At 40.3% G+C, this 15,718-nt stretch overlaps 1 protein-coding gene across 8 annotated transcripts in view; it reads right to left on the bottom strand.

Annotated features, from left to right (window-relative positions):
- The window catches only part of RUBCN (rubicon autophagy regulator), an 84,458-nt gene that overhangs the window by 57,984 nt on the left and 10,756 nt on the right, over positions 1 to 15,718 (bottom strand). For 7 of the 8 annotated variants that reach the window (XR_003432969.1, XM_027107327.1, XM_027107315.1 and 4 more), the window contains exon 2: positions 631 to 784. Coding sequence is in view for 7 of the 8 variants with exons in the window: in XM_027107327.1 (XP_026963128.1) it covers positions 631 to 784 (154 nt within the window). In the remaining variant the exon portion in view is untranslated. Of the gene's footprint in view, positions 1 to 630; positions 785 to 5,626; positions 5,649 to 15,718 lie in introns of those variants that run through there. The other variant, XM_027107369.1, reaches the window with a different exon arrangement.

Raw genomic sequence — 15,718 nt, 5'->3', positions numbered from 1 at the left:
AGTTTCAGGAAAGAATACTAAGGCCTTACATGGGAACAGCATGAGTGTTTGGGAACACAAATTATGCACATAGTTGTGAGGTTTGATTTTTAAAAAGTAGGAGGATCAGATCCAATGACCCACTTGACAATTTTATCCAGAACCAAACCTTATTTAAAACATTGCAAATGGAGTAACTGCCATTGAGAATTAAAGCAGAAACCATCAAGTGTTAGTAGATTCCACTCATTTTTAATACTCAAAGCTTATTAGAGTGTTTGAGGATACTTAGGAAAAGAAACAACATCAATAAAGTTTACATAGAAGAAAATGTAAGCTATAACTAAAACTATCACTCACAAGCATCTACAAGTTATCAACAAAGTGATGCTCACAGGATAGTCTAAAAATGACAATATCCTGTAAATATTTCTCAGATGCGTCCTAGGATACTCTTAAGAGGAATATCTCAATGATTCATCATCATTGTCCTTATCCTCCTCCTTGTTATCATGTATTATAGTCTTGCTCTCAAGGGCTCAGAGACTAGTTGCCTTCATCTCCTCCCTGCCAACAACTTAATGCAACTATTTCTTTCCAACAAGTGATTCAGCCAATCTGGCACAAAAAGAAAAGAAGGGATCTACATACCTGGTCATGGATGAGCCCATGATAGAGGATGCTCTGCATGTCCCTGCAAAGCCGCTCCAGGCCACCATACTTGGACCAGACATTGGGGCTGTTAGCTGATACTAAACCCTCCACAGTAGTCTTCAAATTACCCAGCAACTGCCAGTGCTCCCTCCTGCAAGGGCATCAATTATACCAATGGTTAGTTACTTTGTTGTACCTGATCCTGACCACGTCAAAGAAAGTCTAAGACCACGTCAAAGAAAGTCTAAGCCTCCTGCCCCACATCCTAACATTCTTTCCCCTATTAATTTTTTACTTGAGTATAAGACCCAATTCTGAGAGGACCGAAGTTGTAAAGAACACTAAGATTTTGTTTTAAAACCCTCATATTGGGACTTCCCTGGTGGTCCAGTGGGTAAGACTCTGCGCTCCCAATGCAGGGGGCCTGGGTTTGATCCCTGCATGCATGCTGCAACTAAGAGTTTGCATGCCACAACGAAAAAGCCCACATGCCGCAACTAAGAGTCTGCATGCTGCAACTAAGAAGTCCACATGCCGCAACTAAAGATTCCACATGCTGCAACAAAGAGCCGGTGCAGCCAAAATAAATAAACAAACAAACAAACATATATATATATAAAGCCCTCATATTTACATGGCATATTGTGCTTTGTAAGGTGATCTTCATCTACTATCATTCCATCCTCATGTAAGTAGCCTATAACCCTGTTTCTAGGAGTGTGACCCATTAAGATCCGTTTCTGGACAATGACATTACATGGGCAACATATAAAGAGATGAGGGCATTTGCTGAAAACCAGAAACCTTTTGTCAAAAAAAAAAAGCCAAAAACAACTTTTTATTAACTATATTTCCAGTACTAAGTACATATATCTGTACACAAATATTATGGATAAGAATACAAATTGCCCATGATTTTCCCCCTTAATTTTTTAACCTAAAATTGAGGCAAAATGTTTTAAGCTTGCACTGAGCCACTTAGGACATGTCCCCAAATCAATCAACTATTGGCTTATTCCCTTGGACCATGTGAAGTACTTTAGTGTAAAAGTTTGAAAATTATTGCCCTAGATGATTGTCAAGGTTCCTCTCCAATGCCCAGCATTTTCTCAACACAGCTTCCAACCCAATAAAAATTCAAACCCAGCTGCAATTGAGTGAAAAGAACTGGATACACAGAATCAAACTGGATAAGGAAAACATGAGGAGATGGGGTGTCAAACTCCTTCTCTTGGGCCCCCAATTGTTACGTTGTACACTTTATCTAGCCCTTTCATTTCTTATTAGAATACTACTCTTTCCTCTTCAAGGACAGTCCTGGGAATGGTTATAATTTCTTCAAGGAACTTTCACTATAACTATTTTAATATCATTTAAATACCTATTAGGGTAGGAGGGCTCTGAACTGGAATCCTTTGTAACTCTCATACATTTTGTACACTTTCTGAGCCAGTTTTAAAAAGTGGATGAAGAGAGTAAAGGCAGACAAATAAAATAAAATGAATGAAGCCAGGTCTGGTACAGGAGTATTATCTAAAAGGGGAAAGCCAAATGGATCTCACTCTGGTTTTCTCCTCTGAAGGCTCTGAGACCAAGAATTTATTCAAACTGGGAGACACCAGGCTTTTTTAACCTTACATCATTAAACATTTGAGTCTATTTCTTTTTCCCCCCCCCCAGTTTTATTGAGAAATAATTGACATATAACATTGTATTAGTTTAAGGCATACAACATAATGATTTGATATATGTATACATTGTGAAATGATTACCAGAGTAAGTTTAGTTAACATCTATCCTCACACAGTTATAAATTTTGTTCCTTGTGATGAGAACTTTTAAGATCTACTCTCTTAGCAACTTTCAAATATACAATACAGTAATGTTAACTATAATCACCATGCTGTACATTACATCCCCAAAGTGACTTATAAGTTTGTACCTTTGGACCACCTTCACCCATCTCCCCCAACCCCTCATCCCCTGCCTCTGGTAATCATCAATCTGTTCTCTATTTCTATGAGTTTGGGTGTTTTGGATTCTACATATGTGAGATAATACAGTATTTGTCTTTCTCTGTCTGATTTATTTCACTTAGCATAATGCCTTCAAGGTCCATCCATGTTGCTACAAATGGCAAGATTTCCTTCTTTATGGCTAAATAATATTCCTCTGTGTGTGTGTGTGTGTGTGTGTGTGTGTGTGTGTGTGTGTGTGACATTTTCTTTATCTATTCATGTGTCAATGGACACTTAGGTTGTTTCCATGTCTTGGCTATTTTAAATAATGCTGCAATGAACATGGGGGTGCAGATATCTTTTCAAGAGAGTGATTTTGTTGCCCTTGGATATATATCCAGAAGGAGAATTGCTGGATCATACGGTAATTCTATTTTTAATATCCTGAGGAAATCTCCATACCGTTTTCCATAATGGCTGCCCCAATTTACAATACCACCAAGAGTCCCTTTTTCTCCACACCCTCGCCAACACTTGTTGCCTCTTGTCTTTTTTTTTTTTTGCGGTACGCAGACCTCTCACCACTGCGGCCTCTCCCGCTGTGCAGCACAGGCTCCGGACGCACAGGCCCAGATGCCATGGCTCACGGGCCCAGCCGCCCCGTGGCATGTGGGATCTTCCCGGACCAGGGCACAAACCCGTGTCCCCTGCATCGGCAGGCAGACTCTCAACCACTGCGCCACCAGGGAAGCCCACCTCTTGTCTTTTTGATGCTAGCCCTTCTAACAGGTGTGAGATGATATCTCATTGTGGTTTTGATTTGCACTTCCCTCATGATTGGTCACGTGAAGCACTTTTTCATATACCTGTTGGCCATTCCCCTGTTCTATTTCTAACCCAGTCCTGGGAGATATTTCAAGATAACTAAGAGGCACACAGGACTGAGGTGGTCATTAAAAGGCCATTTATTGTTGTACTGTGAAACTGCCATCACAGAGGCCAACTGACTGCCAGCTTTTGCTTCAGGGATTCTCCATCTCCTATGCTTCCTCAGGAAGCATCTGGCCTGTTCTGACTGATACAGTTTTACATTCCAACAGGTTACAATCAAGTGGTGCAGGCCTGAGAGACAGTCTGGTTCCTCAAGTGACTCTGCATATCTGTGTTCTGATTCATTCTGTATTGATCTTACAAGGTTAACTGTCAAAGAACATCATAATAGGGCTTCCCTGGTGGTGCAGTGGTTGGGAGTCCGCCTGCTGATGCAGGGGACACGGGTTTGTGCCCCGATCCGGGAGGATCCCGCATGCCGTGGAGCGGCTGGGCCCGTGAGCCATGGCCGCTGAGCCTGCACGTCCGGAGCCTGTGCTCCACAATGGGAGAGGCCACAACAGTGAGAGGCCTGCGTACCGCAAAAAAAAAAAAAAAAAGACACAAAGAACATCATAATAAATCCTGAAAGTAGACACCAAGTACCCTATCATCCTAGTGCTTTGATTCCAAAATTTTACAAAGAGCATTGAAACCCTAGAAACCTTGAGCATTCAGATCTATTAACAACTTCTGTACAAACTAAAGAAATTTTCTTCCCCAAAATGAAGTGCCCTTGAGATACCACAGCTACAAAAGAAGGTGGCTCTTACTCTAAGATGTACCAAACCGTCTATATTTAGTATATGCTCATATAGATGAAAAGTAAACTTTAAAAAGTTTTTTTAAATTAATTAATTAATTTATTTATTTTTGGCTGCATTGGGTATTCGTTGCTGCGCGTGGGCTTTTCCCTAGCTGCGGTGAGCAGGGGCTACTCTACATTGCGGTGCGCGGGCTTCTCATTGCAGTGGCTTCTCTTGTTGCAGAGCACAGGCTCTAGGCGCACGAGCTTCAGTAGTTGTGGCATGCAGATTCAGTAGTTGTGGCTCGCGGGCTCTAGAGCACAGGCTCAGTAGTTGTGACACACAGGCTTAGTTGCTCCATGGCACGTGGGATCTTCCCGGACCAGGGCTTGAACCTGTGTCCCCTGCACTGGCAGGTGGAGTCTTAACCACTGTGCCACCAGGGAAGTCCTAAAAATTTTCTGATTTACATAGCTAGTTTGTTTAGTGTCTTTACTTTTTAGGATCCTTTACTCTAATGATACTGTTATCATTTTCAGAGAGCTGAAATACTAAGTTCAACTGAAGCCCATACACAATGGTTGGATTAATCCATTCATACCTGAATCTTAGATGCAAATAAATAGATCACCATGATAAATAAAATATCCCTCCTCATTCTTTACCCAGATTGTTAGCAAGTGAGGTCAGTCTTTCCTAGGCTAAACCTGTTTGGTAATAATTATTTGGATTGTACCATCTTGCATTCACATGTAACCTTCATCTGGGCACAGGCAAGGACTATATTAGGCTCAAAGCAGCCCTTTGTATGGCCACTTCTGCAAGTATACAGAGTGCTCTTCTTTAATCACCATAAATTAAAAGCAAGTCTTTCTAAGCATATTACCCTATGTCAAGAAAGAACTAGGCTTGAGTGGCAAGGGACAGCATAATCCATCTCTACTTGAATCGTATTTATCAACAAACAGCAAAGCCAATCTCAGAATAAAGTCCTGCCAATTTTCTTTTGGGAGGGTTTCGACTACATTCTTTGAAGAGGAACAGGCATTGCTTAAGCAACTCAAATAAGCATACCCAAGGAAAAAGTTTCCCTAAATGCCAACTCAGTCTTAAGCTTGCCAAATCACAATTAGAAGTAACACTCAGGTTAAAACAGTAAAGTTACAGGCAAATGTTATTTTTTAAAGAAGTGTTATACCATATAACTAATATAAAACTAATAACTAAAAATAAGTGAAATCAATAGTAAATAAATAGTAAATACTGTGCAATTGTAAAATGAGATTCAATGCAAGAAATATATATTGGCATATCTTCCACCCCCAAGACTCTTTTTAGTAATAAAAGGAAACAGCTTCAACTTATTAGCATATCCCATCTACAGTATGCCAGTTATCTGCATTGTAATGTGGTATCTACCTGAGACCAGAGTTGAAGGTCAGGTTGTTCCAAGTCAGGTAATGATTTGATCCCTGAAATGTGAGGAGAGGTATGTGATACCCATATGTGGAATATCATGAAACCAATAAAATTTTTGATTAGGAACAATTTCCAAAGCTAATGAAAGTATGTAAAAGTATAAAAAACAAAATGTAAAATTATATTTATGATCTTAACATAAATATACTGAGAGAAATAGTGATATGTTAATAGTGGTTACTTTTGGTTATATAAGGGGAATGTAGAGAAGAGAGGAACTATTTCGGCCTTCCTTGAGGCTAGCAATTAAAGAAAGGTCAATAATATGAACAAAGTTAGTGAACCAGAAGCTGGAAAATACCATAAAGGATTTTTTAAATACTCAAGTATCAAAAGCATCTTATGCTGAAAGATTGTGGTCAGGCAAGCACCTAGGACTTTTTTTTTTTTTTGTGGTACGCGGGCCTCTAACTGTTGTGGCCTCTCCCATTGCGAAGCACAGCCTCTGGACGCGCAGGCTCAGCGGCCATGGCTCACAGGCCCAGCCCCTCCGCAGCATGTGGGATCTTCCCAGACCGGGGCACGAACCCGTGTCCCCTGCATCGGCAGGCGGACTCTCAATCACTGCGCCACCAGGGAAGCCCGCACCTAGGACTTTTAATGCCAGAAAGCACTTCCTGGAAAGAAGTAATGGGTTCATTCTTAAAGTGGGGAAAAACCTAATTAGGGAAATAATTTTCTTAAATAAATTTATTTATTTATTTTTGTTTGTGTTGGGTCTTCATTGCTCTGCACGGGCTTTCTCCAGTTGTGGCGAGCGGGGGCTACTCTTCCTTGCAGTGTGGGTGCTTCTCATTGCGGTGGCTTCTCTTGTCGCAGAGCACGGGTTCTAGGCACACAGCCTTCAGTAGTTGTGGCATGCGGGCTCAGTAGTTGTGGCTCATGGGCTTTAGAGTGCAGGCTCAGCAGTTGTGGCGCACAGGCCCAGTTACTTCATGGCATGTAGGATCTTCCTGGACTAGGGATCGAACCCATGTCCCCTGCATTAGCAGGCAGATTTTTAACCACTACACCACCAGGGAAGTCCCGGGAAATAATTATTGGTAACACTGAGGTAGCAAGAAACTACCACGTTTAATTTGCGTTTAACTTTCTTCTTACCTGGCTCCATATTTTCTGTTTTTAGTTACACAGTTTTTAACTTGTAGAGTATGTAGTATATTTATGATGCTTTTCAAATAAACAATATGCTTATAGAAAAAACATACTTGACTCTATTATTCAGCTCTCAGCTCTGGGGCACTTAGGAGAACCTATCCATTGGCAGTTCCATCCCTTTAGCGGTTGACAGCAGAATCTCAAAAGTCTAGGAGGGAACCTCAATGTCTAGGAATCTCAACGTCTAGAAGGCAGACTTTGTAACTTTATACCTATTCAACAAATGCTTCACCAATCATACTAAATTTTAATGATACTAAATTTCTTGAATTTCAACAATGGGTAGATTTAACAAAAGGTAGGAAAATCCCTTATGTCAGAAACCTTACCACTGGTGATATGCAAACTCCTTAGTACAGAGTTCAAAAATTCTCCATCCTGCTCAGTACTCCTCAATTTGAATACAGTCTCTCTCTCTCTCTCTCTACCACATGCAAACATGCTAACCTCATACCTACTCTCATGACTGTATCCATGGAGACCTTTCCACTTGGAATGATTCTCTTCTTGTCCCATTCAGGGATTAAGGTTCAGCTCTAGTACAATTTTCTCCCAAGAAGTTCTAAATAATCTGACCTGCAACAACTTTTTTGTTAGAAACTCCATAACACATGCTGTCAATACACCATTCCTCTTAATAATAATCTTTAAAAAAAAAAAACCAAAACATTGTTATTTACCGGTATGTGGTTGATTTCCTTAAGGAGAAGGACCATGGTTTTTCTATTTCCTTTTTTTAAAAATATTTATTTATTTATTTATTTATTTGGTTGTGCCAGGTCTTAGTTGTGGCAGGCAGGCTCTTTAGTTGCAGCTCACCAGCTCCTTAGTTGTGGCGTGTGAACTCCTAATTGTGGCATGCATGTGGGATCTAGTTCCCTGACCAGGGATCGAACCCGGGTCCCCAGCATTGGGAGTGTGGAATCTTAACCTCTGCGCCACCAGGGAAGTCCCTCTACTTCTTTTGTATTTTATATTTTAATAAGAGAAATTTTAATTTTAATTTTAATAAGAGAAAATGTCATTCAGTGGAAAGAGAACAAGCTTCACGGTCAGGCCAACCTGAATTTGAATCCTAGCTCTGCACAAACTAGCTGTGCATCCTTGGGCAAGCCATTAAACTCTTTAAGCTTCAGTTCCCTCATCTGCAAAATGGAGAGAACAACTACTTCATAAAGGAGTGTAATTGACAATCTACAGAAAGCACCACCATCAACCAAATAATAGTAGTATTACTTCCCTTTTCTCTGTCCTTTTCCTTTGAACTTCCATTGCATAAATCTAATAAATCCAGTTAAATCAGAAGGAGTACCTAGTATAAAGCCTTCTTACCCATTCTGCTTCAGAGAAAATTTGGGATTGGACAGTTTGTGACATAATTAAGACTAGTAACAGTGTTCCACCTACAAAGAATATCTTCACTGAATTTAAACTAGGGTCAAATTTCTTCTTAGCACAGGTTCCAAGGCCCTGTTTATGTTCATGGTACTCTCACTGAAGCAGGATAGCTGGAAAGACTTCCTCAATATTGGACGACCTTGTATATAACAGAGAATCAAATTTGCTTTCTGGATAGAATGAAAGAAACTTATAAGGTTTTACTGCAAAAAAATAAGGTTGATTTTGTCAGTCATATAAGAAAGCCAATCTCATTTCCTTAGAGTCACACCTTATGTTGTCTGGGTAGAAGAGTGCTTTATAAGCAAGGTAAAGGAGGCATACACCACCACTCCAATAGCAAAGGCAAAGGAGGAAAGACACTGCCTCAGTTGCCTCAGTTTTAGGGACACTATTTTAAAGTAAAAGATAACCATCATTAGAACTAAAACTAAACTATCTCAAAAACTGCTGAGGAAAGAAAACAGCAAGAGAACATTATAGAAATCATTTTTAAAAGATGATAGAATTAAGACCCAACAGATATGAGATAAAAATAAGTGTCAATGGAATAAACTCAACTATTTAAAACAAAACAGCCAATCAAACAAAAAAGCAGGAGGAAACTATACTAATATCAAGGTTGTATTCAAGGCAAGAATCATTTAAAAAGACAAAGAGGGAATAATGAAGATATAGCTCTCATTAGTTTTTATGTATCTAATAACATGGCCTCAAAATATATCAAACAAAAACAACACACACACACACACACACACACAGGGGAAACAAAAACTGCAGAAAACAAAAAGAAAAACGGGGATTTCCCTGGTGGTCCAGTGGGTAAGACTCCACGCTCCCAACGCAGGAGGCCCGGGTTCGATCCACGGTCGGGGAACTAGATCCTGCATGCCGCAACTAAGAGTCTGCATGCCACAACTAAGAAGTCCACATGCCACAACTAAAGATCCCATGTGCCGCAACGAAGACCCAGCACAGCCAAAATAAATAAATAAATAATAAAAAGAAAAATGGAAATGGAAAAGAAAAAACAATGGTAATGGGAGATCACGAAAACCAAAAGTAAAAAAGTGATTAGAAGAGCTGAATAATATATAATTAATAAGGTTGTTCTATAACATCTAGAAAACTATACCCTGAAGGACACTTTTTTAAAGCACCATAGAACAGTCACGAAAATTGGCCTTGTACTAAGGCACACGCATAAGAAAAGTCAATAGATCCTCAAAAGTAGAAGTAGTACAGACATATTCTCCAGCCAGAAAGCAATAAAACAGCGAGCAAATAACAAAAGTAGGTAGAAAAAAAAAAAAAACACCCTTGGAAAATCTAAAACTCTCAAAGGACTCCTTAGGAGGTTAGGAGGCAAAAATAAATTCATGGTCTTGGAGGGAGGTGGGTGAAGAGGAATGGCAATATGACTATTACTGCTTTCTTCTCAAAAGTATCCAAATGAGAGAGCTCACCGGGAGACTGTCTGAGAACCCTTAAGAAATTATGGGATTCTGCTGTTTTCTAGTAAAAAATCAATCATCTCTCAGTCCTACAAACCAGCAGGGTTCCTGTGAGTTTCACTGGCAAAGGATATGGCCCCACAAACTTTGAGAGATAGTTTGCCAAGTTCCTATTTACTCACTACTATTGATGACTTCCTTTAATAATCTTCTCTCCTCCTAATCAAGTGTAGTTTACACTTCAAGTGAGCCTGATCCAGAGGAACTAAAAACATGTAAGCATACTGCAGTTCTTTCCTGAAAAATGCAGATTTAAATCTACAGCAGCATTGTTCAATTGAACTTTCTGTGATGCTGGAAATGTTCTGTATCTGTGCTGTCCAATATGGCAGCCACTAGCCACGGTGGCCATTAAGCACTTGAAGTCTGTGCAGTGTGACTAAAGAACTGAAATTTTAAAATTTTATTTAATTTTAATTAATTGAGACTTAAATTACCACAGGTGGCTATCATGTTGGACAGAGCTGGTCTATAAATACCAAGGCAGGTTGTTTAAGGAGGAAAGATTACAAAACAAAATAAAAAACAGGAAAAAAATTCCATTTATGGAAGAAGTGATAAAGCAAGTATAAAAAAGCAGAAACAGCTGTGGGGAGGGTAGATACTGAGAAAAGCTTCAGCTTATGGTTCCTGCTATCAGCTGATACACCTCCAGCTTCTGGGTTCTGACAATAGCATTTTCCCCAAAAGCTTCAAGAGTATGTTTGGGGGGGGAGGGGGGGGCAGCGGGGGGCGGGGGGGAGGAAGAATTGTACTAATAATTGGAGTAGCAGTTTGGATTGCTCAAAAATCATGTGATCCTCTTGCTTTGCTACCAGTGCTGTCAGAGCATGGTCAAAGGAAAAAGGGAACAAAAGGGAAGAAAATGAAAATTACGTGAAAAAGTGAAAAATGAATAAACAGAAAGGGAAAAACAGAGGCCCTTTCAATAGCAACAGAACCAATGACACCTGTCCAACCATAAGAAGCATGACCAAATTTTACCATTTTCATTCCTTGAGCAAATAAATATTCAGTGAACACCAACCATATGTCAGGCACTGTGCTAGGCACCGGGCTTATGGTGGTTAAAGAGGGAGAGTCCCCACCTCTCCGGATATTCAGAATGCAGTGGGGGAAAGGGGCACATACATTTAAAAAATGCTATAGAGTGAGAAGTGCTGTAATAAGAGAGATAGAAAAGGGCAGGTCAATGATGACTTCTAAAGGAGCATTATTTAAAGGACTACTAAGAGCTCTCCAGGCAAAGAAGGAGGCAATGCAGGGAATTTAGAGGAGCAAGTATCAGAATGGTGAGGAAGGAGATGTGAGTGAGTGAATGCCACGGTTTTGTAACTGGAAACTTCACACTGAATACCACAGAAGTTTTGACTTTCTATTTTCAATGAGAAATCACTGAACATTTCTGAGCAAAATACTAGAGTAACTTTGCTTCTGAAAAATTAAGCTGGTAGCAATGTGCAAGCTGCTTGGAATAGGGGGACTGGGCTCAGATTGGGAGCTTAGTCAGGAGGCTACTGAGAGAATCCACAATGAGAAATAATAAAGGCTTTAGTGAATAATTTTGTTTATAGCTGCCCAGAATTCATGTCCCTTTCTTTTGGTAACAGAATAATGATTCTTTACAGGGGAATCACCCCTCTGGCACTTAATCTGGTCCATGAAGTCCCAAGAAAATATCACCCTACCCTAGGATCCAGGGTTGGGCATATAACTTAGGCCTGACTGAGCAACATATTCCATACCCTGATTACAAGAACAGGAACATAATTCAGTCCAAAAAGAGTCAGCCCCAGAATTTTCACTTTTGCTATACCTATGGGGATTGATTTTATCTTCTTTTTGGTTGGATTGCTAAACTTGAAGTCGCCAAGGGTTATCCTGTAGAAAAATCTGCGACTTCCCTGGTGGTGCAGTGGTTAAGAGTCCGCCTGCCAATGCAGGGGACACGGGTTCAATCCCTGGCCCAGGAAGATCCCACAGCCGCAGAGCAACTAAGCCCATGCGCCACAATTACTGAGCCTGTGCTCTAGAGCCCACGAGCCACAACTACTGAAGCCCGCGCGCCTAGAGCCCGCGGTCTGCAACAAGAGAAGCCACCGCAATAAGAAGTCTGCATGTTGCAACGAAGAGTAGCCCTTACTCGCTGCAACTAGAGAAAGCCCATGCGTAGCAACAAGACCCAACGCAGCCAAATATAAATAAATAAAATAAAATAAATAAATTTTTTAAAAAAGATAAAAAAAAGAAAAATCTGCCTGTGAATGAAGCCAACACATCGAGAAAAAGAGCACACAGACAGGGACAAACTTTCTTTTTTTTTTTAACATCTTTATTGGAGTATAATTGCTTTACAATGGTGTGTTAGTTTCTGCTTTATAACAAAGTGAATCAGTTATACATATACTTATATCCCCATATCTCTTCCCTCTTGCATCTCCCTCCCTCCCACCCCTCTAGGGGGGTCACAAAGCACCGAGCTGATCTCTCTGTGCTATGCAGTTGCTTCCCACTAGTTACTGGTTTTACATTTGGTGGTTGTATATATGTCCATGCCACTCTCTCACTCTGAGGGACAAACTTTTGTTTAAGCACCTACATTTGGCCATTCCTGAAGCAATACCACTCCCTGGATTTTTCGGTAATATAAGCCAATATATTTGGAAATGGAGAGAAAAAAAAAAGGCTTCAAGAGAAAAATCAGAAAGAGAACTCATTGGACCTGTGACTGCCTGGGTATGGGAAACGAAGGAGAGGGAAGTATCAAATTTCACTGAGGTTTCTGACTTGGTTGACTGAATGGAAAACACTATTAACTGAGATAGAGAACAGAGGAGGAAAAGGTTTTGGTCAATAGAAGAGCTCAGTTTGGAGACACAAAAAAGTACCTTAATCCTTGAATTCTGACTCTATCTGACTCACTGTACCACGAAAACTGTGGAAGTAGTCGGGTTCCAAGCTCAGAAGTAGATTGCATAGTCCAAGGCAGCTGAGGGCGACAGAGCAATGCAAGAAGAATCATTTCTTTAATTGTTTAGTAGTTTCACCAGACAAACTCCAAATAATTGGCATTTAGGAAACCCTAGGAAAAGTGAAGTATCATCCCTAAGCATTACAGCATTTTGCTAGTGGTGACTAGCTACATGGAAAACAATAGGGGTATCTATGACATTCCACTCCAAGGATGAAGTTAAAAGCTAGGCCAACACCCCAGTCCCCAGTGTGTTCAACTCGGATAGAGGAGCCACGGAAGGAGGAAGAGCGAGCAATGATACCATTGAAAACAGCAACTGGAAGAGCACCCACTAACCTTATTTTAAGAAAACTGGGGAGGAGATGGAAGTAGACATTTTTTGCATTCACTACATATCAGGCACTCTGTGAGGAGCTTTATGCACATTACGTTATTGAATCCTCACAACTTACCAGTCAGGAAGGCATCATTCTTCCCACTCAAACAGGATAAGCCAAGTTAAGCTGTAGAGCTAGAATTCAAATGCAGATCTACCTGGATATAAAGCTTATGCACATTTCACTACATCAACTGCTTTCAGGAAATAACTGAGCAGTTTTATCCTTCATTATATATTAAAAAAAAAAATGATGCCATCTCATCAAGACGTCCTCTGAATTGGGTGTTTTACCGGCCATAGAAGGGTTAGGTTTGCAGTGACCCAGCCACAGTGCCTCAATTCTCAGGCACAAGGCATGTATTTTATTTACCATTTGACTATCTGGAGCTAAGGAGGCCATCAGTGCCATGAAGTCCCATTAAATAAAACATTCTGAGTTAACTAGCCACCCACAGAGAGTTGGCTATGGCAACAGTATGAGTGATTTTGTGGGGATAATCCCACTACTGAAATTAAGTTTTGACTAAAGTTCCTTGATTAAGAGGCAAGCATGGAAAGAATAACAGAAAAAGATACCTGCAAAGGAGCGGTCCTAATAGCCTTAAAATGACAGGCAAAGAATGCTATAAAATTCATTACCTTATACATTTCTTCGTCCCAGTATATTAGCATAGTGAAAGGTAGTATAGTGTAGGTATTAAAAGTAGAGCCAGGGCTGCCCTGGTGGCGCAGTGGTTGAGAGTCCACCTGCCGATGCAGGGGACACGGGTTCGTGCCCCGGTTCGGGAGGATCCCACATGCCGCGGAGCAGCTGGGCTCGTGAGCCATGGCCGCTGAGCCTGCGCGTCCGGAGCCTGTGCTCCGCGACGGGAGAGGCCACAGCTGTGAGAAGCCCAAGTACCGCAAAAAAAAAAAAAAAAAAAAAAAAAAAAAAAGTAGAGCCAGATTGCCTGGGTTTGAATCCCAGTTCCACCAAGGATTTACTGTATGACCATGGCAAGTTATTTATACTGTCTATGTCTCAGCTCCCTCACCTGTCAAATGGTGATAATATATTGAATAGTACCTATCTCACCCAGTTGTTATGGGGATTAAATAATACTTGTAAGGCTCTTAAGCAATGCCTGGCATGTAGTAAATAGGTGTTTGTTAAATATATTAAATAAATAAAAAACTCAGCAAGATGGGGAGGAAATTTGAATTTCCGACCCAGCCTCTCCCACATGAACTGGTAGAGGAAAATAAAAACAATCCTAAAATTTGTTTAGAATGTATATAGGACCTTTTACATGAAGCATTTCACAGACATCTGGAGGAAGAATAAGTAGCCAAATATACATAAGCAGAAACTGAAACATGGAAAAGGGAAGTAAGATGTTCAGTTTCACTGAACACATCATTCACAAGTCTCGGGCAGGAACGCCAAGGTCCTGTCGGCCCAGGTTTTGTACAGCAGGCCACAGGCTAACTGTGCACATAAAAGAGGAGTCTCACCCTTTAAAACAGCCAGGTCTTCACCCAGGTACAACATCTCATTAATTTTCCCCTGTTGATATTTTCTCAGAGGTAAATATTCCACCTCCAGTCTTTGGATCCCAGCTGCTCCTGAGACTCTAATTATATCTGAATATTTTTAAAAGTCAAGAAAGACTTCCTTAAATGTAAGGCCAGACACTATAAAACTCTTAGAGGAAAACAAAGGCAGAACACTCTATGACATAAATCACAGCAAGATCCTTTTTGACCCACCTCCTAGAGAAGTGGAAATAAAAACAAAAATAAACAAATGGGACCTAATGAAACTTAAAAGCTTTTGCACAGCAAATGAAACCATAAACAAGACCAAAAGACAACACTCACAATGGGAGAAAATATTTTCCAACAAAGCAACTGACAAAGGATTAATCTCCAAAGTATACAAGCAGCTCATGCAGCTCAATATCAAAAAAACAAACAACCCAATCCAAAAATGGGCAGAAGACCTAAACAGACATTTCTCCAAAGAAGATATAGATTGCCAACAAACATATGAAAGGATTCTCAACATTACTAATCACTAGAGAAATGCAAGTCAAAACTACAATGAGGTATCACCTCACACCAGTCAGAATGGCCATCATCAAAAATCTACAAACAATAAATGCTGGAGAGGGTGTGGAGAAAAGGGAACCCTCTCTCACTGTTGGTGGGAAAGTAAATTGATACAGCCACTACGGAGAACAGTATGGAGGTTCCTTAAAAAACTAAAAATAGAACCACCATATGACCCAGCAACCCCACTACTGGGCATATAACCTGAGAAAACCATAATTCAAAAAGAGTCATGTACCAAAATGTTCACTGCAGCTCTATTTACAATAGCCAGGACATGGAAGCAACCTAAGTGTCCATTGACAGATGAATGGATAAAGAAGATGTGTCACATATATACAATGGAATATTACTCAGCCATAAAAAGAAATGAAATTGAGTTATTTGTAGTGAGGTGGATGGACCCAGAGTCTGTCATACAGAATAAAGGAAGTCAGAAAGAAAAAAACAAATGCCATATGCTAACACATATATATGGAATCTAAAAAAAAAAAAATGGTTCTGACGAACCTAGGGGC

The sequence above is a fragment of the Aethalodelphis obliquidens genome, unplaced genomic scaffold, assembly GCF_003676395.1.
Source record: "Aethalodelphis obliquidens isolate GAN/ISIS:26980383/991018 unplaced genomic scaffold, ASM367639v1 scaffold1, whole genome shotgun sequence".
Taxonomy (NCBI): Eukaryota; Metazoa; Chordata; class Mammalia; order Artiodactyla; family Delphinidae; genus Aethalodelphis; species Aethalodelphis obliquidens.
The sequence above is the reverse complement of the archived record's forward strand: the minus strand, read 5'-3'. Positions and strand labels throughout refer to the sequence as shown.